This window comes from Etheostoma spectabile, chromosome 17 (assembly GCF_008692095.1).
Source record: "Etheostoma spectabile isolate EspeVRDwgs_2016 chromosome 17, UIUC_Espe_1.0, whole genome shotgun sequence".
NCBI classification, from domain to species: domain Eukaryota; kingdom Metazoa; phylum Chordata; class Actinopteri; order Perciformes; family Percidae; genus Etheostoma; species Etheostoma spectabile.
In genome coordinates this window covers 17394725-17417658 of record NC_045749.1, presented here as the reverse complement: position 1 = coordinate 17417658, position 22934 = coordinate 17394725, and the positions used below count along the sequence as shown (strand labels likewise).

Sequence of the window (22934 nt, the reverse complement as noted above, 5' to 3'; positions counted from 1 at the left end):
GAATGTTAGACCATACATCATGCCAGTCAAGATTGACACGCAGTCCCGGGCCATCGCGTGCCCTGATCCTCTCAGTAGGAAGGGCAGAGTGGCCAGTCTGGATACCGTACAACATTTTTTCGGCTGCACAGTAAATAACTTCTGAATTGGACAGATGGCCAGAGACCTCTGCCAGGGGGCACCCTGTGCCTTGAGTACCAATCTTAACTGAAGATAAAAGAAAAAAACTGAATGAGTGCACCGAGACCGAATGCATTTTGTAAGTCTTGATAAGATGTGAGATAATAGGGCCAAAGCGTAGTTGGCACCGTTTGTTAGAAACACTGGCAAAAAGAATATCATGGAGTGACCAAGGCTCTGTCATAACACTTTCTAAGATACGCCAACAAACAGACACATCTGGGTTCAACCAAGTGAGGAGGGGCCTCAACACAAAGGACCAAAAATAATGTTTAAAGTTGGGAACTGAGAGGCCACCATCCTCTTACTTTCTCTGTATAGTCTAAATCTTAAGTCACGGCTGTTCCAAATAAATTTAGATACCGCTGATTGTAACTTACGCCAATAATCAGCAGGAGGGGCGAGAGGTAGCATAGAGCTCACAAAATTGACCCTGGGTAAAACATTAATTTTAACCGTTGAGATACAGGCTTAGATCAACATGCGGAGACCCATCCATTTTTCCATATCCTTCAAAACGCGGTTCAGAGCAACAGAATAGTTATGCTTTAAAATCTGATTTAAGCAGGGAAGACCTCAATGCTAAGTATTTAAACTGCTTTACAATGTTATCATAGATGGTTGAGTTGCGGGCAGAATCTTTTAAATGAAGTAGTGCAGTTTGGCCAGTTAATTTTAAAGCCTGATAAGCTTCCATACTCCTTGCATAATGATAGAAGGTGAGGAAGAGACTGACTTTTATAAAAATAAAAAATAAACTGTCCGCAAATAATGACAGATGATGCTGTGTACTACGAATGCATATTGGTGACACTATAGACTTAGACTTCTCTTTATTAAACTTTATTAAATTATAATTGATTGGTGAATGTCTAATAAGCGTCTTTAAGAGAAATTAATTCAACGTCTCAACTCAAAAGAAAATAGCATTTTGAGAAAGTGTAGAATGGAAGATTTGGATCTTTTAATCCATAATTGTGAAAAAAACCTTACATTTGAAAAGAAAACTGGCTCAAGCAACATCGTGTGTGTGCGTGCGTGCGTGCGTGCGTGCGTGAGAGAGAGACGCACAGTCAGAAGGTTCCTCAACAAACACAGACTTCAAGATTTCCTCCTTCAAGTTGAAATGTTTCAGCACGCTCACAAGTTCTTCAGCAGAATTCCTTTTTCCACTCCACTTACTGTCCACCATGTAATTTGTTCCCAGACTATACATTGTTGGCAGTCCACAGTTTAGATCATGATATGTATACTGTCTGTTAGGGCTTACACAAACTGGTCTTCTTTTCTGCCAAAAATACAGTTGAAAGAATGTGTCTCATGTCATAAAGTTTAAAAGACTAAAGATAGACGCAGAAGTGTAGCAACATAGATTTTATTTACTTTAAAAGCACCGTAGAGAGCTGTGCACATTATTACCATTTCCATAGCTTAAATCATTTTATAATAGTTGCATTTTCAAGTAAAGAATAAACAAGTTCTATTATAGTTTAGTTGAGACTGGAATTCTTAGTAGTTACTAAGTAAAACAGCAAAACCAGAGGAACTGATTATCTCAACAGAAATTTAGACCCTTACTTCTTTCAAGTACAACTCTCAACAGCACCAATTCATGGGTCTGATACATAAATTAGTTTTCCGAGGCCCTTTTTTTAAGCAAGAAAATACATGTCTCTGTCAATGTCACTATACAAATATAAATTGTGATTTTCAAATGACTAACAGTCATGTGGGGTCAAATGCTGCTACCTGAGCATTATATATATATATATATATATATATATATATATATATATATAACATAAATGTATGTATCAACATCACTCTGGAAGTACATAGCTTCCTGCTTCTTGTTCAACTCTACGCTTGTCAGATAACACAAAGTGGCGTACTGTAGATTTTGCACATGCAATAGCTATGTATTCACATTTCAAAAACAAAGCAAAGCATTCTATGGTTGAAATGGTTATAAAATCATCATCATCATCTTGATCTAAGATGCACTGTATGCTACATTATCAGTAAGCTGGAGGATTAATAACTATATGTGTGTACGAGAATGTGGAAGTTGATTTGTACGTGTTGATGTTTTGTATCATCATTACTGTTCAGCTCTCACAGCTAGAAATGCTTCACTCATAACAATTATCTTGAGTAGCAGGTATTCCACGAGGGGCAATCGCACATCATTTTAAATTTGAAAAGTATTTTGAGAAGAAAATAAAGTCTTGCATTTGAAATTCTTGAATGCTTAAAAATACAAGACAACATGAGCATCCACCCTGTTTTCCTAAATCATAGCTTATATACAAAAGGATACGAGTAGGAAAGGATAAGAGCAACAAAGAAAAATGGTGCATCAAGGCATTATGTCTAATCCAGGTGACTATGGAGAGCTTGGGGGGGGGGAGATAGAATAGAGACATGCTAGAGGGAGACAGTTGCAAAGGGAAGTTCTGTAAGTGCACTAAGTAGACGCTAACTCCCCTCCCTCCTTTCCTGGGCACCTGTTACAACAGCTAAGCTTATTACTTCTGGCATCACAAGGGTGGTGGGGAAGTGAGGGTGGGGTGTGTGTGTGTGCGCGTGGGTGTGTGTGTATAAGGGTTTGTATTGGAGTATTGCTGAAGAAGCCCAGAAGGAGGGCAAATGTGGCTCACTCCACTACGCTCATCAGTCGACACACACCTCCTTCGATGGCCAAGCACTGTCCAGGAACGGTCCCGGGGGGTAATCTGGATATGTGTGTCTGCAGGTAACAAAAGAACACACACACAAACACAATGAGAAATGTGGTTTTTATTATTAAGGATTATAACCTTTGTTAGCAGGCAAATAAAACTGAAATTAGCATTGGAGCATATAAAGGACCAGCAATGGCTGCTACAGGTGTCAAAGAAATGATAAAATATGGCCCAGGAATTACATTTATCAGATGTATTGCACGATGGTTAAATCTTTGCATTGGGACCCTTGCTATGCCAAAATGGTGGTCTCATTGAAATGGACAAAGAGGGGGTTTTGGGAGCACCCAAACCCCACAATCACAATGACATAGCTGCTTGCTTAATACATGGAGGTTTAGGGATAAAACTATTTAAAAATAATAATAATAATGAAATAATATCAAAGAAGGGGGGGGGGGGATAAATACAATTTTAGCATTCAAGAACCCACATAGGATTCCTACTGTTGCATCATGTACCCCTGAAGTCTGAAGATGCCAAGTGAGTATCAATAGTAAGACAGAGTAATAGGGTACAGACTGCTAGTGTTTGAGCAGAAGAAAAGAGAGAACATCTCTCTCTCTCTCTCTCTCTCTCTCTGGCTACTGAATTGGCCTGACATCATTCCTCCAGTCGCAGGAGCCTTCCCTTCTACAGGATTTTTCTTTTTGTGTAAGCTAGGACTATGGCCCCATTTGCACCTCGAGGGCAACTGTCACTACAATGGGACGACAGCCAGACAAGGCCATGCACACATGGCAACACTCTTCAGAGCTATTATGCCTCCAGTAACCCTTTCTGCGTTCATCCTCTCCCCTTCATCTTCTGAAGACAAGGTTAAAGAAAGACCTTTTTTAAACTGTTTTGACTGAAGGTCCATAGCAGAGACATAATCAAGTAATGGTGACATGTTAAATGTTTAGCTTTTGATGTTTGCATTTCAGAGGGAAACCCTTTGCAATGTTTTTTTTTTTTAATTCCAACCACATTGAATAAACAACTGAAAACACTACTGGGCCCAATTAGCACCTAGCTTTTGCAAGAAAACTGTGATCCTAAACCCTCACCCCTACATGCAACATTGCAGCATTTGTTAAGAGCTTCATTTTTTATTTCCATCTGACAGAATGGACAATTTGAGTGAGTAAGCAGGAAGAGTAAAAGGCTTACTAAACCAAACAAGTGAGTAATTACACCACCACATTGCTAAGAGCATTGTGTACCTTTCACAAGCTGCGGCACTAGTTCAGAAGTTCAGGTTACAGTAGTCTCCCTTTGCCAGCCCATTCACACTCTGCGGAGCGGAGGAGGGTCTGGCTAGTCCGCACAGCATTCCAGGATGGGAGAAAAACGTGCTCTGGTTTATTGGCATTTCTTTAAACCAATCACAACCATCTTAGCCAGTGCTAAGGTCCGGTCTATGTAACTGTCTCAATTTACCCTGCAGAGATCTGAGGAGCCGGAGAAAAATCCACCGGAGTTTAAAATTATAACACAAAGGAGGCGGAAAGAAATGGACGTTGTCAAAAATACATGCATCCGGCGGAATTTCCTGGGGCACCGGAGCAATCCCGGAAATGGAACGTGAACGATATGGACTAAGGTTACAGGGATACAGTAGTAAGATGTAGGATGACGGATCAGTAGGATGAGTAAGGCTTCGGGCTCAGAGGTCACACAACGGATGTCCGAACGATTCTGTGACATCCAATCTGGTCAGCATTAGACAAATAATGCTCGAGCCTTATGTGTACAGCACTTAACTCCTCATTAACATTTACACCATATTTGTGTCTATGTAGTGCCAACCTTTACTATCACTCAGATTTGTTGGGATTATTTGGATCATTAGTCTGGAGCAAATTTACATGAAGAAAAGCTTTTGGCCATTAGCAATTCAATACCGTACAGTGTCAAAGTACTTGTTAACCATGTTTGACAAAGCGGCCTAAACTACTTATAAAGCCAGTAGGATTGAAAGGAGCAACCAAATGTAAAATTATACAATAGCTGGTTTAGATAAATAGAAAAAAAATGAAGACACGCAAACCAACAGTGAGCCTGTTAACCAGTGACTGAAGTGACCACATTACAGGACTACGGCTGAGTCAAAAAATAACGTGAAAAACACAGCTCCATTGTATCTGTCGGAGAAAAACAACATTCTTTGGTGATATGAATGTGTTTAGGAGCTAGAGAAGCCACACATTAACACCACAGCATAGGCCAAAGGAAAATGTAGCTCTATGACTATGCGGCTGTTTTTGTGTTGTGGTTTTCACATTCCTTTCTTTTAAAATAAAAACAATCATATGCTATTTATTCCCCATGCAACATGGACAGTAAAAACAAAACGCGGCATAAGAAAAAAAAAAGACATTGCCGGGTAATATAAAAAGCAGACAATAACCAGGAGGCCTGAATTGCATGCCATTTGATTTTCTCTGGCCTGTCGCTACTTGAGCAGCCAAAAGCTTTATAGTGGTAATGATGTCCAGGACGAGGGAACTGAGCCATGGTGCTGGTGCTGTGGATCCTACACTCGCTTTCATCTGTCCAATCATGACAAACAATAAAACAATAGTCTAACCGTTTCAGAAGCGCCGCCACTGGCCTGCCATGCAGCTTTGTGTAGCTCTGTAAATCATTGCTTGATGTTTTGATGTGCTGTCCAGTGAAAACACAGGTGAGCGTTTGAATAAAACCAGATGCTCTCCCTCTGCAGCACTTTATAGCTATTTTACACAATAATGTCAAAAGGATTACAAAACTCAACTTTCGCCAAAACATCAGATTAAAAAAAAATAAATAAAAAAAATCAGCCAGCACTGTGTCTGAAAAACTGGTCCGAAACCAAACACATTATGGACTGTGCTGTAGCATGCTTCACTGTTCTCCTGGGTTTATTAATGGTTGTTTTTCCAAGAAAAATGATTACAAACACATATTTAAGAAATAAAACACTGAAAGGGTAGTAGACTTTCTACAATATAAATACAGTCTGACCTCTGTCCCAAATTCTTCTGCTACTGTGTATCAGCCTTTCCAGGTTCTTACACAGAAAAGGCGCAGAATATGGACTCTGGCTGGTTAGAAATGCCCTGTGAGATGCTAATAACAATGGCTAAGCAGTGGATGGCTCTGCCACTATACGCAATCTCTGCAACCAACTAATATGTGCACATGCTTAAATCAGGATGAATTATTCAGGTAACCTATTAAAAGAGCAATGAGAACACTAATAATTATAAAGTTTTCTTCAGCAAGTATTTACTGTATGACAACACAAGGAAGTCTTCATTGGAAGAACTTGTTCTGCCCTGCCGGTCCTGATGCAGCTCGGTCACCAGCATCAACCCTCACCTGCACTGCAGTGCAAGACGGTACAATGACAAAGATGTGATGCTTTTTATGCAGACTTAATTTGACACTTTATCTCAACAAAATCTGCATTTCCGCATTGTCTGAGGCAGGACTTCACCACAGTTTTGAAATCTACTATCAGGGCATCAGGGTCATGGACATGAAGGTTCCAGCTCCTGGGCTTCCATCATATACAGACATCATCTCTGGCTTTCTGCACTTCACTAGATTGAAGAGAAAACAGATGCGCTCCGATGGAATCCCCTCAATGGACAATTTGCTGACAGTGAGTTGGGGGCCCAGCTTGGGAGCAATAGGTAAAACCTTGTTTTGCACCCAGTATGGCGGCGTAAAAGGACAGAACAGCCAGCTTCTGGTATGCAGACGAGAGCCATCGAGGCTCATGGGAGCTTTGTAAAGCAGTGTGAGGTTAGGAGGAGCAGCTGTGTTCTTGGCTGCACTCTCCAATATCACTGTGTCACCAATGCCCCGTTGAGAGGAAGTGGATACCATTTCCCAGGAGATCCAGAAACCACTACCACTACAGATGATATTCCTGGAGCTGCACCCACTGAACACAATTTTATAAAGAACAGTCTGTGTGCATTTAATTCATTAATTATATGCACGCAGAATGTTCTTTTTAAAACAGAGCTAGGCCAACTGGTTCACCACAACGGATTTTAAAGGTGCTTGCTTTAATGCTTCTGTGGTGCCCTGACAGAATGTTTCTGCAATTAAAATTTTAAGGAGAGCTAAAGACTGCTGTTCAAAGTCGCTGACAGAGCAGCTTAAGCCACTGTGACAAAAAGAAAGCATGTTAATCATAAAAACTGTTGCATGTCCAAAGTGAGGATCAAGACATTAATTTATAATAATAATTGAATAATTTATACGATTTATTGATCCCCAGTGGGGAAATTACAATTTATTATTAGTATTATTATAACCATGTCCCAGTAGGGACATAGTGAAGAAATTAACATTGTAGGTTTGTGCCTACTACACCAGCAATACGACCCTCTGCCAATGCCTGCTAAACCTCCAACTATACATGCTTTAATTTATTCCCTTCACAGTACACAGTTCACTGTGTTCTGTTCACCTCTTTACGTTGGCACAGGCGAGAAAGGGGAGCTTGCAAGCTCACATTCAACCACAAAGCCCAATACACAGAGCACATCTGACAAATATGCAGATTGATATTGATATCCCCAGTGGTGCATGACTTTCAGTAAACTTGATGGTTCTTTTGGAGCAGGTAGGCCCAGAGAAGGGGAGTGACGAGAGAGATAGACCAAGAGACAGAGGGAAGGCGGGGTGAGGGGGCGGGGAGGCGGCACGAAGGGCAAACTTTGAAATCTGAACCAGGCTTGAACAACAGTGGCCTGTCTTTATACAGAGTGACAGAGATCCATTAGCCAAACAAATCAGTCCGAGCTGAGACTCCATTTAGAGCCAAGAGACCAGAGCATTAAGTCGTACTGAGGAGTTTTGCTATTGATTTTTAGAAAGTTAAGGTCCTGGAGGAAGATCACAGAACCTCAACAACAAAATTGTAAATTTTATGTTGACTAAAAAGAGCTCTACAAAGAATTTTCGTCCAATGATCCAAAAGGCACAACATATTAGCAGCGACTTCTCTTCAGATCAGCATAAACTCTGACTTTTGTTATGAAACAAGTCTAGTAGCAAGTTGAATTCAACTATTATCACAAACTGGCTTTTTTTTAATATTCTTCATTCCCATTTAAAATACATAGCGTATCAGTCACAGTTTTTATATTGGCAGGTGAGCTAGCAATTATTTCATGTGACTCAATACAACTTATTGTTATCAAAATTCCGCCACAGCACTTAAACAGAATCCTTTGTTTTAATTATTTTTTCTAATTAACATCAATATGATGTAAAACAATATTAATAAAAGTCAAATACATAGTTGTAACTACATGTGCAGTCTTAAAGTTTTGTTAATGAGGATAGGATGATTATGTTTCTATGTAACCAAATTGTAATTGAAACTCATTGCAAGACAGACTTGTCAAGCTAACTGGGAAGCTCACCTTTGCTTTGCTATCTTGGGCAGACATGTAGCCAACACACATGCTCTCTGTGGTGTGACTCCATAAAAACTCCACTGTGAAAACACACAGATGCAAAAGGTTAATTACACAGTGAGGAGGATAAAAATCTATTAACATAAAAATTGATATAAATGTAGCCTGCATCAACAGAAGTACAGAATGAAGTTAGTTCAATTGTGACAAACAACCCAGAGCGTTTTTTTCTCCTATCCTAGAGTGTATCTGTGGTGTTGTGGTGGTAGACCTTACTCCACATCACTGTGGAGGTAGGTCTGGCAACGCGAGACAGACATAAATGTAATAGTATAAATATAAAAAGACCGGGGACAGAACTAGGGTGTGCGGAGAGAATTAAACTTAAGGTTTCATAATTAATAAGTCACATAATAATGAACCCAAATCAAGTCTTTCCATCTGCCGGAGGAAAACATTTGGCAGGTGTTTCAGCGTGTTGAACTGCGGTAAACTCTGAGCGTACCCATTATCATTACAAATATATGACTTGCAGTTGTGACATAACTGCAGAGGAAGGTAGAACTTGTGAGTTGGAGAAGACATTGCAGCACCCATAGGTTGTGGCCGACATACTGTTTATTCTTGTAAATCAACAAAGAGACATTTGCAGTCCACAGTAATCGGAGGTAGTCCACACCCTGCACATGGGCTACGGTCCATAAAAACGGCATCAAACAGGGCCAGTACATCAGTGTTTAAGTGGTACTTTGGAGCATTTTATTAGTCAAGCTGACATACTGTATAACATAAATAGCACTTCACTAGTCATTTGCCCTTATGTTTATTTTTAAATCAAGATGTAATCCCTCCTACATGGAATGGAGAACCATCTGCTCTACTTTGTCAACCAATGGTTTCTTTTGAACTGAGGGTTCGATATACATCATGTTATAATTACCGAAAAGGGTAACATACAAACCCAGTAAGTCTTATGGGCTAAATGTTTGGACAGACCTCTGATTGAGTCAAATTCCATGATGATAAAGCTTTGCAAAAGAAGGATCATTCCCAGAAGCTCCAGGTAGAGAAACCAGAGCCGCCAATACAATCAGTAGTCAGAAGGCCTCCACTTGTCTGAAGATTAGCTGTTGATGCCAGAGTGGGAGGTCTTGGTTTGAATCTGAGATGAAGGGTGTGAAACCAGAGACCAATTGTGCGAATGAAAACACAGACCACCCAAAGCCACAGTGCCTCCTCCCCCTACTCTATCAGATGATGGATTTTTAAATATTAACAGCCAAATCTCTGCCTACCATAAGCTGTGGCGCCGAGGTTTGAGTCTGATCATTCTTGAAATGATTAATGTCTTACCCAGTATACCCTGAATATTTTGTGACGGCGGAGGTTCCACACATCTGCAGCAGCGCAAGACAATGACTCCACCCAACACACGATCTTCACCGGCCAGAAAGGGTGAGCCTGGACACAGAAAAACACCACACTTGTGATGACTTAACAAGGCATAAACATGGGGGGGGGGGATTCTCAATCAACAAAGTCTTTTGTATACTTAGTTTTCCACTCTAACACATTGCACCAAGGACAACACATGAAATAAACTAGACAAAACACAGATCTTTCATTCAAAATTAAGGTAATCTAAAACCAAGTTGTTTGCCTCTATTTAGCTAAGCAATTAATGGGACGGATTTATTATATTTAGCAAGCCGTTCAATAACCAAATATTTCATTGTACACAATCCTGTACCACAATATTTAACTAAAAAGAAAAAACTCCCAGCTACATAACTATCAAAGAACTTTAGGTAAATTGTGTGGAACCTCTTGTTTCCTGAATTCAAAAGAGGCAAAATTGAATGAGGTGTTGTGTATTAAATATATGATATATATATGGATTGGCTGATCAATCTGGAGCAATAAAAGAAAAAAGGGCTCAGTTGGGAAAAGAACAAAAAAAAAAAAAAGCTACAGCGTGTTTTGAAATGTCTCAACAAAGCAACAGGACAAAGAACAACAGGACCAATTGGTGCATTTGATGAAAACATGTTTGCGTCGGCATGCTGTTGTTTCTTTGTTGCGTTTCCTGCCGATTTTGGTTCCATGCCGTAATGTTTTCCTCACTCTATAAAACTTTAACACTTTTGAGCGCAGCTTGGACAGCATTCACACAAAATCCAGGTTTTTGTTGTACATTTAGTTAAACACTTCATATAACACTGACATCGTTGCATGTTGTAAACATGAGAGCAGTTCAATTATTGTCTAAATGGTTACAATTATTTTAACAGAACAATAAAAAAATATTAAATGAATGGGATTTGACATCTTTTTGAGTGTGCATATTTATGTGGGTGTACAATGAAAGTACTGTATTACAAAAAAACATCTAGAAATACTGATGCGTTGCCTTTAAAGATAATCTATTTAGAGAACCAGACAAATGTATCATGGAAGTTGAGTGAGAGGCCTCCACATCACAGACACTGTCATCATTGCTCTCGCTAAGGCAGGATTTATGGAGCTTTGTTTTGACTTAATGTGCATCTTGAAAGGAAACAGCAGAATAATTAACTTCAAATTGACTTCATCCAGCCTGTCCAAACGTCTTGGTGTTACAGATGGACATGACAAAGCCAAACTGGGACAGACTTTTAAAGAAGGCCAAAACAAGGCAGAAACCACCACATGTTTCCACATGCTCGGTCTCCTCTGAGCTGTCCCAGCGGTCATTCACAGGCGCAGCAAACGGTTAACAAGACCTTCTAAAAAAATGACCACTTCTAAGAATATGGCAAAAGAAATTACATCTTTACATGAACTTTTAACAAAACAATTGTGTCTTCCAAAATTATCTGTGGCCGCCAGTTAACAGTGAACAAAAACGATCCATAAATCAAAAGCTGTCTCTTCAGATTCTATAATTTCCAATGTTTCCAGTTGTTAGCTCATTCCTTATGTTATGCAACATTTGTTTGTTAGCCTAATTATCTCAATGCATAGGTGTGTTTCTCGCAAAACACGTTCTTGACAAACAAATCTTTGTGTATGGAAAGTAGAGGGAGTCAGGCTGCATGTGGGTGACTCACTGATGAACTTGTTTTGCATAGCCTCCAGCAGTGCTTGATGGGCATCTTCAGACTGCATGGCAGCAGAGCATTCCCGTGCCAGCATGGTGCGAATCAGATGCTCTCCACAGCCTGGCAAAAAAGACAGATACAGCTGAACCTGTCTCATTCACTTGCATTACAGCATTTCTTTGTTGCATGCACGCCTTCAATCAGAATTGCACAAGGTCTCCAGTGAGTTCCCTTCAAGATAGTTGAAGCACATGTAGTACAAACCACTTACGTCAAAGAATGAAAGGCACATTTAAAAAAAAAAAAAATCTGACTTTTTTTATGTATTAATCACATTGTGACATTTTCCAAACTTGAGGTTTAAGTGAATTTTGAAGAGATCCGCATGTTTGTAATACTATGCTTTGATATTCATAACTTTTTTTAAAGATCACAGTTTCCCAATATATCTGGTTAATAAATTACATAATGGAAATTATTGCAAAATTAAAAGGATTTACTTTTCAAAACATTTGGTGCTACTGTAGTCATTTCAGCACATTCTTAGCAACGTGATGACTTTAAACTTTATTGTTGCAGGTACGTAACAATGACAGTGCCTAGGGGCTGCCAAGTACAGCTGGCTTGCTCAAGGGCACACTGACGGTAATTGCTGAAGGAGGTTATGAGTTTCTCATTTAGTTTCCCCTACACAGATTCCCAGCTGGTCTGGTAATTTGAAACGGCAACCAGTATTAATTCCACTTCTGTTAACTCTGCTCTGCTCACTGCAGTATGTGCATGCATGCGTGCGTATAACATGCATCGCCATGACCCATTTATGTATACATTTTATGTTGATAGGTCTCTCTCTCTCTCTCTCTCTCTCTCTCTCTCTCTCAAAAGTATGGGGCCACTTACAAATTTCCATTCCACTCGATGTTAGACAGAATACCAGCTGATCTGAGTGGGTGGCTGATCTTTAATGCAATATCTACATTAGCCCATTATCAGCAACCATTCATCCAATGTTCCAAAGGCCCATTCTGTTCACTAATCTGATATCATTTAAAAAAAAAAAACTAACTGAGAAAACATTGGAGAACCCTTTTGCAATTATGTAAGCACATGTACCATGTAATATGAAAACTGCTGCGCTGGTTAAAAAAACAATGCAACTGATCTCAACTGGTATTCTGTCTATAATGGACACACACACACGTATTCTGTCTATAATGGACATGCACGCACGTGTGTATATGATCATCATGGCAAATAAATCTTAACACAATTTCATGTAAAGTTTCATCAGCTATGTGATATTTCTTCGAGAGGGGGGAGGAGGGTAAGGTTCCCTTGAATGGGATTCAAATTCTTTGTTTTGGCATGTATCCTCGCATTCCTGAGTAATTTCGCACACACACACACACACACACACACACACACACACACACACACACACACACACACACACACACACACACACACACACACACACACACACACACACACACACACACACACACACACACACACACACACACACACACACACACACACACACACACACACACACACACAAACACACCCACACCACACACAACACACGACAGGCACACACACACACACACACACACACACACACACACACTTGTATTTTAATGTTTTACATGTTCAAATAGACTACTAAACTGAATACGCAGGCAATAAGAAGTAATTATGTTAGTTTTTTTTTGTTTTTTTTGGGGCTCACTTTTACTCACAATAATCTAACCGGCAACATAGGATTCCATTCTAAACTAACTAGCGGCGGCGCTGCCAGTGTTGCACCGGACTAAAACATTGTATGCACCGAGACAAAAAATGCGTTGGCCCACTTACCTACAGCTAGGGGAGACCGTGAAAAGCCCTATTTCAACCAATGGCATGTTTCTTTTAAATGGCTAAATGCCTTATCCTTTAACACTTCCAAGTCAAAACATAGCTGGTGTGGGGGGTTTATATACCTTAAATAATATGCTACGTACTGCTTAAAAGACTATTACTAAAACCAATACGTTTCTGTTCAAGGAAAAGACAGATATTGAATGCATGCTTACAAAATAATCTTTCCCAAATGTGAAGTGTGCCCGCACTCAGAAAAAAAGAAAAGAAATCTAAAAGTGAAAACAAAACATCTGGCAAAATTTCCTGTAAACTCCATAAAGACTGAATAACATAGCCTTGTTGTTTCTGTAAACACAAATGAAGGCCTCATAAAATCTCAGGTAACTACAACAAAACTGAATGCAGATCGGTAACTGTGGAGACCAGATGCCTGGAGCAATTCAAAGTTCTTTTTGAATGAGAGCAGAACGTCAGATTGGCCAGGTAATGTGCCTTTTGTACCGTTTACTGTGTTTAACGCAAACTGCTCTGTCCCAGGGGAACTGGATATTTTGGAAGCACACACGGCTGAGCGGGAACAACAGCAAGATGCCCAGATTAAAGCAATTCAACAGAAGAGAAGTGTAAAAAGAAAGAGGCCAACTAGGAGACACTGTACGTGACAGCCGACAGCAGCAAGAGCAAATAGTGAAGTTTGTGAGCTGTTCTCTCATGGGCCACAGCAGCAACTGAAGGCCAGACAAAGCAAGTCCACGCATGTGACAAAATGGACTAGAATGGAGGGGGTGGGAGGGCAAAGTGGTGGTGAGGTAAAAGAGAGGAAAGAGTGACATATAGAGTATCAACCATGCTCCTCGAGTCAGAATGAAAAAATGATTGTTTTTCTGTTACTTTTTATGAGAATGCCTTTCATGTTTGGAAAATTAAAAACAGGTGTTATACTAGAACACACATTATGTTCTCCATACCCATAAGGAAAATCTTTTTTTAAAGTAACATCAAAGGCAAAGCCACAATATAGGAAGACAGGAAAATGCATACGGAGCTAACATCTACCATTCATCTACTGTCAAGAACAGTAGATATAGTCATAAAAAAAAACGTAGGAATGCTATAAAAAGGGTTGCGTTTTAGTTTTTGTTTCAATGAAATGTGCCAGAAAATTTCAGAATTGCCAGATAGTAGCTTACATACTATAGCAGATACTGTATTTGGTTTTCAGAACTGTAGTTAAAATTACAGTCAGTCCAAAGAATTGTTTTGACTCATTATAACTGTTTTTGTTCTTAAACTCCCAGAAATGTCTCACTGATTGCTGGTGATAACATATTCAGACAAGCTTCGGCAGTGCAAAATGCAGGCCATCTCAAGTGCTCCAAGTACATATAAATCAAGCTTCAGCCTGTCTGATGGAATCAGCTTGTCTGCACTAAGATGCATTAGGCTACGGATTCACATCAAAAGGTTTTAATGTTCCCCAGAAGCATTGGTCGCAGACGTCTACACATCTTAAAGAAATGGGCTAATATTGCCTCTCTGCCTCAAATTCTAAACAATACAGCTCACAACCAAAAATGTTGCTTTCAGCTTAAAGGAGGCATGCACTCTCATTTTTGGAAAACACTAAAGCATGTTTATATACATTTTGTAATATGTTCAAGAAAATGCAATTTGTTTTTGAAATGGCAGTTTGGTCCTGAAAAGAGAAGCATGTATTTGTCCAGTTGACTCTCTGTATTAGTTAAAACCCTGAAGAGCCAGTGCATCAGGAGGTCCTCCTGTGTGTGCTGTCAGGAGAGGATAGGTAGAAGAAGTAAGGTGGCTGCTATTATTTCTCTACATGCAAACACTAAACAACTATAAATGGTGTCAGATGAATTTTATCAAATCATCTGACACCATTCTGCCGTTACTTTGCATTGGGTTTTACTTTAAATTGTTCTGTGCTGTAACTATTTACATTCATTTAAAATGCAGGTCACATTGCTAGAAGGAAATTGGTCTTGTAGCATTAAAGCAACACTAAAGCACTTTCACTTTTATATTCTGCTTCTAACCTGTAGAGGGGCCGAAGTGGGAAAAGTGCTCTAGTGTTGCTTTAAGCACGGGTAAATTTATGTTTTTGATTTATTACAAAAGCAGCTAATGACCTGCTTCACTGTTCAGGTAATTATTTTGTTTAAAAGTGTCAAAAGTCCCAAAGCAGAGTATTAAATATACTCAGAATTTGCTTTATTGTCTCTTGTAGTTGTGAATTTGTGACATTTTAGATTATTTTCATGAGGCTGATAAAAGTCTAAAATGTATAATGTTGTACTTAGTGTTAAATATACTTATCTAATGCAGTCTTTCTATGATTGAATATAGATTTTGACAGCATTGTTGACTGTCAAACTTTTAACCTTGATGACCTGTTAACTGCAATGGAAATCCAGCACGATTGCCAGCTAGGGTAGTTCAGCTTTCCACCTCTGCATGAGGAGAAACAATAGCAACCACCTACATCCTCCAACTCCTCCTGAACATAGTAAAAAGAAAGGAAGGAAGAATGACAAGCAGTATGTGACAGGTGACAACTATAAATTGTTTCCACGGCACAAAGTGTTTGAGTGGTAGCAAATAATCCGTTTACCGTTTCCTGCAGCAGAAAACAGAACATTTTGATACTAGGAATATACTGCAAAATCTGCATGGAGTTTTAATTAATACAATTAGTAAACCAGCAAAAGTTAAGATCTTAATCTAGATAATTGCACTTGAAGTTTTGCAAATGTATCATCTTTCTGCTGCACTCCCAGCAGTTCTCCTCATCATATCGACAGCAGGTGTCCCATGTCAAATGTCACTGCAAATCCAAAAGAGCTTTGCTATGCACCTGGCATGCAGCTGACTAACAGAGAGCAGAGAATGATGACTCAATCAGCGGAAGAAGTGACTGATGAGAGTCACTCAGCAGGAATGGTTGGAGGTCATCGGAAAGTATTATCAGGCTTTTTGAAATTTGAATCACCGGGCCATGAATAAGAGGCTCACATCAAATATCTGTTTCGGATCCATATCATCTCCAAAACAAAAGGCAGGCTACAGTACATGCATGCAAACACACATATACACAACTGCTAAGTACGTAGTAAAGAGTGTGCTGTGGTATACCTGAGGTACTCACTGCTGTAGAGTGAGAGTTCATACTACAGGCATTTTCAGCCCAGCAGCCACATCCATAATGAGCAGCCTGAGAAAAGAGAGGATAAGAGGACATTTTAGATGAAAATAAGTTTTGCTTTTTTAATAGTTTTAAAATTCTGTTTTGAAAGCTTTCCAAAAATCTCTAATAATAACTTTGAGTAAGGCATGCTCACAGCCGATTACAAGATTTTAAAACTTACACTGCAGGCCGGGATGGTCATTGCAGCCTAATTTTACATTTCCACATTATTAACTACACTAGAAGAACGTGCCATATGCCTGCTGTACTCACAACTCTATTGATCTGAGCTTCAGGTTTTTAATCAGCCAGTGTTAGTGTTAATGAGGTCAATGCAGTAAATCCTACTGATTCATTCATTCTGTGCTAAGTTGTTGTTTTCCTGTGTGCTGCTGCTGTTCATATAAACTATTAACTTCCTGTAGCTGCCTCAAAGTAAAAGACTTACAGCACAGAAATGTTGTACTGGACATTTTTGAGTTTGCATTATATATATATATATATATATATATATATATATATATATATATATATATATATATATATATATATAAAAAAGAAAAATGCGGCACAGGACATGAGGGTGATCAGAGCAAATTCTTCTGTAGAAGGTCGGCCCATTAACTTTGACTACCTGCATTAAGAAGCAACGTTTAGCTCTATCAAACAGCAGCAATGCCGAATTAACACACAAGTTAGAAACAAAGGAGGGGGGCAGACTGATTAGGGGCTTTTTCAGTAACAGCTGCTCGCTAACAACTCTTATCTGCTGCTCTGAGTTTTTCTAAAGCTGGATTGATTGAGTTCATTTTTGACCACTGGAGGGCAAACAACTCCAAAACACACAGTCGTGGTACACTGTCGCCTTATGAAGTCATTAACGGTCAGTGTGTTGGCAAGATATTGCCTGTTAACAGATCCAGCAGATACATCTTTCCATTGCCATTTTTGATGTCTGTCTGTCTCACTGAACAGCTTGATGCATTTCATTTGAATCCTTCCTATGATGCCTATGTAAAAACTATTATTGTCCAGTAAGTTTCTGCTGTCAGTCAGCCTGGTGCAGACAGTTTGGCTGGCTGCTGTCCTCTCAACACCTCAGGAGCTGCTGCCGACAGACAAACAGCTGATTCTGAAGACAGAGACAGTCGAACGGAGGTTGGAGTCAAGGTGGATTAAACGGACTAAATGTTATCATAGCTTTTGGGGTAAAAATTACCAGTTTTATGAACAGTGAGACTGCATCATAGAGAAAATGAGTTGAGTAATAAATAACTGGTTTAGGTAGTGGCCCACATTAGATTCAGATAATTTAGGCAGGGAAAAAGCCGTTTTTATTTTACTGCTGCTACTATTCCACGATGCATATCATTATAATAGGAAACAAACTACATGTAGGTGTATATTATTTAAAATAGATAGTCTACACTATCATACTAAATTATTTCATGGAAAAGGACACATTGAAAAAAGGAAAGGCCTCTAATAATTGCCGTCTCAAATAAAGGCCTGATTCAATCTTTTCAAATTTTGTGCCTATTATTTAAAAGATCCCAGATTGTGAAAAGTGAGATTTACAAGTCTTGTTGTTGTCTTATAAAGCAGGTCAAAGTTATGTATAAATACTGTGAAAGTATCAAAACGGTCAATCCACAGAGAACTACTGTACACACAGCCCGTGTTCAGAAACTGTGCCTTTAAATGAGCCTTCAGGACTTCCCCATGGTTGTAATATAACAACTATACAAAATTTATAGATCAAAAGAGCAGCTACAGTGTGATTACAGTCACTCCCCGTCTGCAATGACTGTGCAAAGATGCCAAAAGCGCAGATGCGTAAAACTGACCAATCAGGACTGACTGGGCCTTTTCAGGAGGGGGGCTTAAAGAGACAGGCACTAAAACGGAGCTTTTCAGACAGAGGGTAAATACGGGTATATTCAGACTGACAGAATGAGAAAGATGGTGTAATTTTTTTTTTTAACATTAAAGTATGTAAACATGTTCTAGTAGAACCCTAAAAGACAAGTGTAAACCTGAAAATCAGCATATGTCCCCTTTAAAGAAGTTATGTGGGTAAAGACATGAACAGAGAAAAAAAAAGGAGGCGGCCTGATTACCTGGCCAACCCTGCCAGGATGTTTCATGGCCAGACCTCCACTGGACACCGCTGCAGCTACATTCCCTTCCAGGTCTATCACAACGGCTCCCACTGTGTCGAGGCACCCTGAACCATTTTCCTACATCACAGTAAGGAGAGCAGTCACATAATAAAGGTTCTCATTTCAGGCAATGTAAAAGGAGGAGAAATCCAAACATTCACATTCTGAAGCAGAGCCATCATCTTTGACTAGGGACATTTCCAAAATTAACAATGTAATGCATGCATTTATGAATCACTCTACCCTGCCCTTCATATTTCATAAAAAATGTGCTGTTATGATTTCAGTCAGCTGTTTTTCTTCCCTGATTGCAGTTTGCTTTGGAAGGGACTTGTTTGTGAATGATCCTGACTCAGACTTCATGATAAATAGAGTTCTACAGGGTAAATGTGCAAAATGGCATTATGATACATGATCTGAGCTCCACTCCTACCAAAAGCTGAAGCTCTTTAACAGCAGAGTAAAAAAAGAAGAAGACTACAGCGTTTCTCATGCTCTCCTAAATCATTCCTGTCTCCGGGCTTTTGATGCCAAAACGAACAAGAGCCAAAGACTATCCTGTCATTCCTTAAATTAAAAGAATCCACAGTAAATAATGACTGTAAGACATAAGGGCATCTTTAGAATTATATTGAAATGCTTTAGATTTTCCTGAACAACACTGCAACTATAAACAATCATGAGACAGGTGTCTATATTGCACAAGAAAAAAGAATTTAGAAGAAAGATTTTATTGCATTAAATGAACAATGTGTATAAAAATTAAAACCAGACCTGCTACGATGATGCTTTTTCTTGAGACTCTAGATGCCATCCTTGGTACAAAAATAAGTTATTTCCTGCTAATTTACTTTATATGTTAATTGTATTCTTTGCATATAGATATATATATATAGATATATAGATATATCTATATATATCTATATATATATATATATATATATATATAACAATTTAGAGGTAAGGTTGATGCCAAATTCCTGTAAAATCTAAAAAAGCAACCTAAGACTATGACAATGGCATGCATGTGAACAGTCACAGTCTGAGTACCAGTTACTGTATGTTCAAATCAGAAATGGTCACATATTAATCTTAAATAGGTCAAGCAGTTTTGTGTAAACATGTAAGAGATGGATGTGAACAGAGGGCAACTCAAACCATAACTTCTTATTAGGCTAACAAGCCATTTGACACAAATTTAATCATTTCTTACGTAAGTCAACAAACAGTCCATCTTAGTTGTTAGTCTTTTCTTTTGTGGATATATCATTAATATTGAGGATTGATGTAACTGAACTAAATAAACAATAATGGTGTTTAAAAATGTCCAATGAAGCATATCGGGCTGTGGCCGTTCACACGTTTACTCCATAACACAATTTTAAAATTAAATTTTGAAACTTTGCGCTAACTCTTGTCAACACTTTAATCGTTTCCTGGAACCCTCTGTGCAACCCGGTAATGACATTTCCTTTAATGACCCTGTGAGAATGGGAGATCATAACTGGCAGAATATATCTTGATGTCTTCCTGAATTTCCTTTCTTGTATTAAACACCATATTCTGATTCCTACCTTTTTTTAAATTTCAGTTCGATGCCATATATCCCCATGCATAACTGCAGGTTTGGAGTCTGTAGCGTGGGCTGAAAGCATGATACCATGACAGTAAATTTCATCACTAATACAACCCTGTCACCTGTGTTTGAGAGATCCAAATCACTTTTTTTGTGTAATAACTGAGAAATTAAATCAGTGTTTTAATTAAAGCAAAACAACACTGTTTAATCAAAGTGAAGTAGCTTTATTTGTTTTAATTAAAACGTCTTTCAGGCACAGTATCACTTTGCTCTTCAAAACTGTATTGACAATTATTTGATAATTTACATACATTTTTTTTATAAATCAATAGATTTGTAAACCTTGTATAATATTTTAATGTAGGCCAATTAGGGAAAATTTAAGATTTCATTTGGTAGGCCAGATTTGGCCAATATTCTGCTATTTGCTATTTGTTTAGTGCAAAGGATGCCCCTGGTCAGATGGTTAGATCTCAACCCCTTATAGTATCTGTGGGATTAAGGGAAAAAAAACAGGATGTTCGCTGTGAGGAATACTACTATAAAATCAGTAGTTAGTGGTGGATCCATTCTGACTCAAGTGGTGCAGCTAAGAAAGAATTAACTTGATGCCATTAAAATAAGCTACTGTATATCTTATTTTAACTGATAACATGATACTTACATTTTCACTTGATTGTCGTCTTTTCTTCGCGTGAGTATGTCCTGTGTCAATTTTTTCTGCTAGCTCCATCTTTCGCTTGTTCCTCTTGTACGCAGATAAACTAAACTCTGTGTGAGGAAAAACTGAATCTCAAATCCACATAAATGAAGGCACCTCTTCCCAAGGTTGTTTTGAGCACTGTGTTTTGTTTCAGTTTTGAAGCTAAAGAACATTAATTTCTTTGATGAAGTGTATAATAATCAGTGCAACAATACTTACTGCTGGCCATTTTCTCTGAAGGGCATGGTGGTATTCCATGGCTGACTGCCCAATCATGTGCTCCTCGCCCCACTAAAAAGCTGACAAAATTAACCAAATTAACAAGTTGCTAGAGTCACGTTAATGTAACAATAATTAATGAACATTATAATCACCAGGGTGGTATTCTGCCAGCCGATAGTTTCCCTTTCTGTGCTTCACTTAGTAGACGGTTTGCAACCAAGACTGGGTTCTTAATACCTGAAGGAGAAGTCAGAATCATCACAGAGCTAGCAATTCATTCTGTGTTATTTCATTACAGTAAAAAGAAATCCAGATACAATTATGCCAGTGTTACACAAGCACACTTATGAATGCTGGGTTCCTTTTAGTCCATTTACTAAACCCTATAATAAACACAGGTTGGCAGGTATACACTTTTATCTAAGTGAACAAAGTTTCATTCATCATGCACATATCATATTAACTGTTAAATGATGCAGAGATAGTAATAAAAGCAATTGGACTGAACTTGCCAGATTTCAACCTTGGTCTGTTTAAAAAAAAAAAAAAAAAAAAAAAAAAAAAAAAAAGCTTTTGTTGAAAACCTTAAAAGGAAAACTCTCTGAGAATGTGTACATATTAAAAGGTGTTCCAGGGGTGGCCTCTAGCTCACCCAGTAAGAGCGTTCGCCCCATGATGGGTGAGTCCTGCAGTGGCCCGGGTTTGAATCTGACCTGCGGCCCTTTGCTGCGTATCATCCCCCATCTCTCTCCCCCTTTCATGTCTATCCACTGTCAATACAAGGGAAAAGCCCCAAAAAATAACCTTAAAAAAAAAGTGCTCTAAACGATGTCACACGTTTTTTTAGCCTACATTTTTTGTCACATACAGCCAACCTCCTCACCATCTGCTATCTCCTCACTATCCGCTAGCTGCCTGTCCCCTAAACACACAGTACAAAAAATGTGGTCTCTGTAGACAGCCCAGGCTCCACAAACAGCAACAAAAACCAACTGTGCCAACCTGCCCCACAAACCATAACAAAGTTTTGTTTTTGTTGGCATTTATTTACAGTGTGTTCAGCGGAGAGGCAGCTAAGAGATGGTGAGGAGATGTTCTCTGTACGTGACAAAAATTTTGTAGCCTAAAAAATTGGGTGATCCCTCATTGTTTATGAACCTCTAAGAAACTCTGACATGGTTGAAAGTAAATCATTAAAACACATGACAGACTCATTGCCATTACTTTTAGGGGACTGAACTTCAGTACAACACAGCAATATTACATAAATATCAATACATGTGTAATAACTCACCACTTATAGCCCCTACAGCACCATAATGCAGCGACTTCCCATCCATGATACTCGCATCACATTCAATTTCCCCTGACAAATTAAGGTTGGAGCCCATGCCAGCGTTTGTAAAAGGAGAGTCCTGAGAACAATTAAAAACATGCAAAGTCTAGAATAAAACTGTATTTGCGATGAAACATATTGTCAATGTTAATATGTTGAAGGAAAGTCATTCTTTTGTATAATATAGATCAACTAAGAAAAACAGGGTCACTCTTTCTTGTGGTCCAAAGTCATTGTGCAATGGAAATATTTTCAAACAAGACAAAAGTCAATATCTACTGTAATCCTAACTTTTTAAATCAACAGCTTATAAAATGGCCCTGCTGAATTTACTTTATTAAATACTTGTAAACAGTACTACTACTAGAAAATTGAATACAGGATGAGGTTTAAAGCAAGGTAATAAAAAATATATATTTTACAAGAACCATATATATATATATATATATATA

General features: G+C 38.7%; 1 protein-coding gene across 2 annotated transcripts in view; it reads right to left on the bottom strand.

The window, feature by feature from the left end:
• Positions 1-1249: 1249 nt before the first annotated feature.
• The window catches only part of tasp1 (taspase, threonine aspartase, 1), a 25033-nt gene continuing 3348 nt past the window's right edge, over positions 1250-22934 (bottom strand). The window contains exons 5-14 of one of the 2 annotated variants that reach the window (XM_032540572.1): positions 22441-22561; positions 21299-21383; positions 21144-21223; positions 20886-20992; positions 18601-18720; positions 16429-16507; positions 11419-11529; positions 9683-9790; positions 8336-8409; positions 1250-2929 (exon numbers count right to left, since the gene is read on the bottom strand). In XM_032540572.1, the coding sequence (XP_032396463.1) occupies positions 2837-2929; positions 8336-8409; positions 9683-9790; positions 11419-11529; positions 16429-16507; positions 18601-18720; positions 20886-20992; positions 21144-21223; positions 21299-21383; positions 22441-22561 (978 nt within the window). In that variant the 3' untranslated portion in view covers positions 1250-2836. Of the gene's footprint in view, positions 2930-8335; positions 8410-9325; positions 9492-9682; positions 9791-11418; positions 11530-16428; positions 16508-18600; positions 18721-20885; positions 20993-21143; positions 21224-21298; positions 21384-22440; positions 22562-22934 lie in introns of those variants that run through there. The other variant, XR_004335799.1, reaches the window with a different exon arrangement.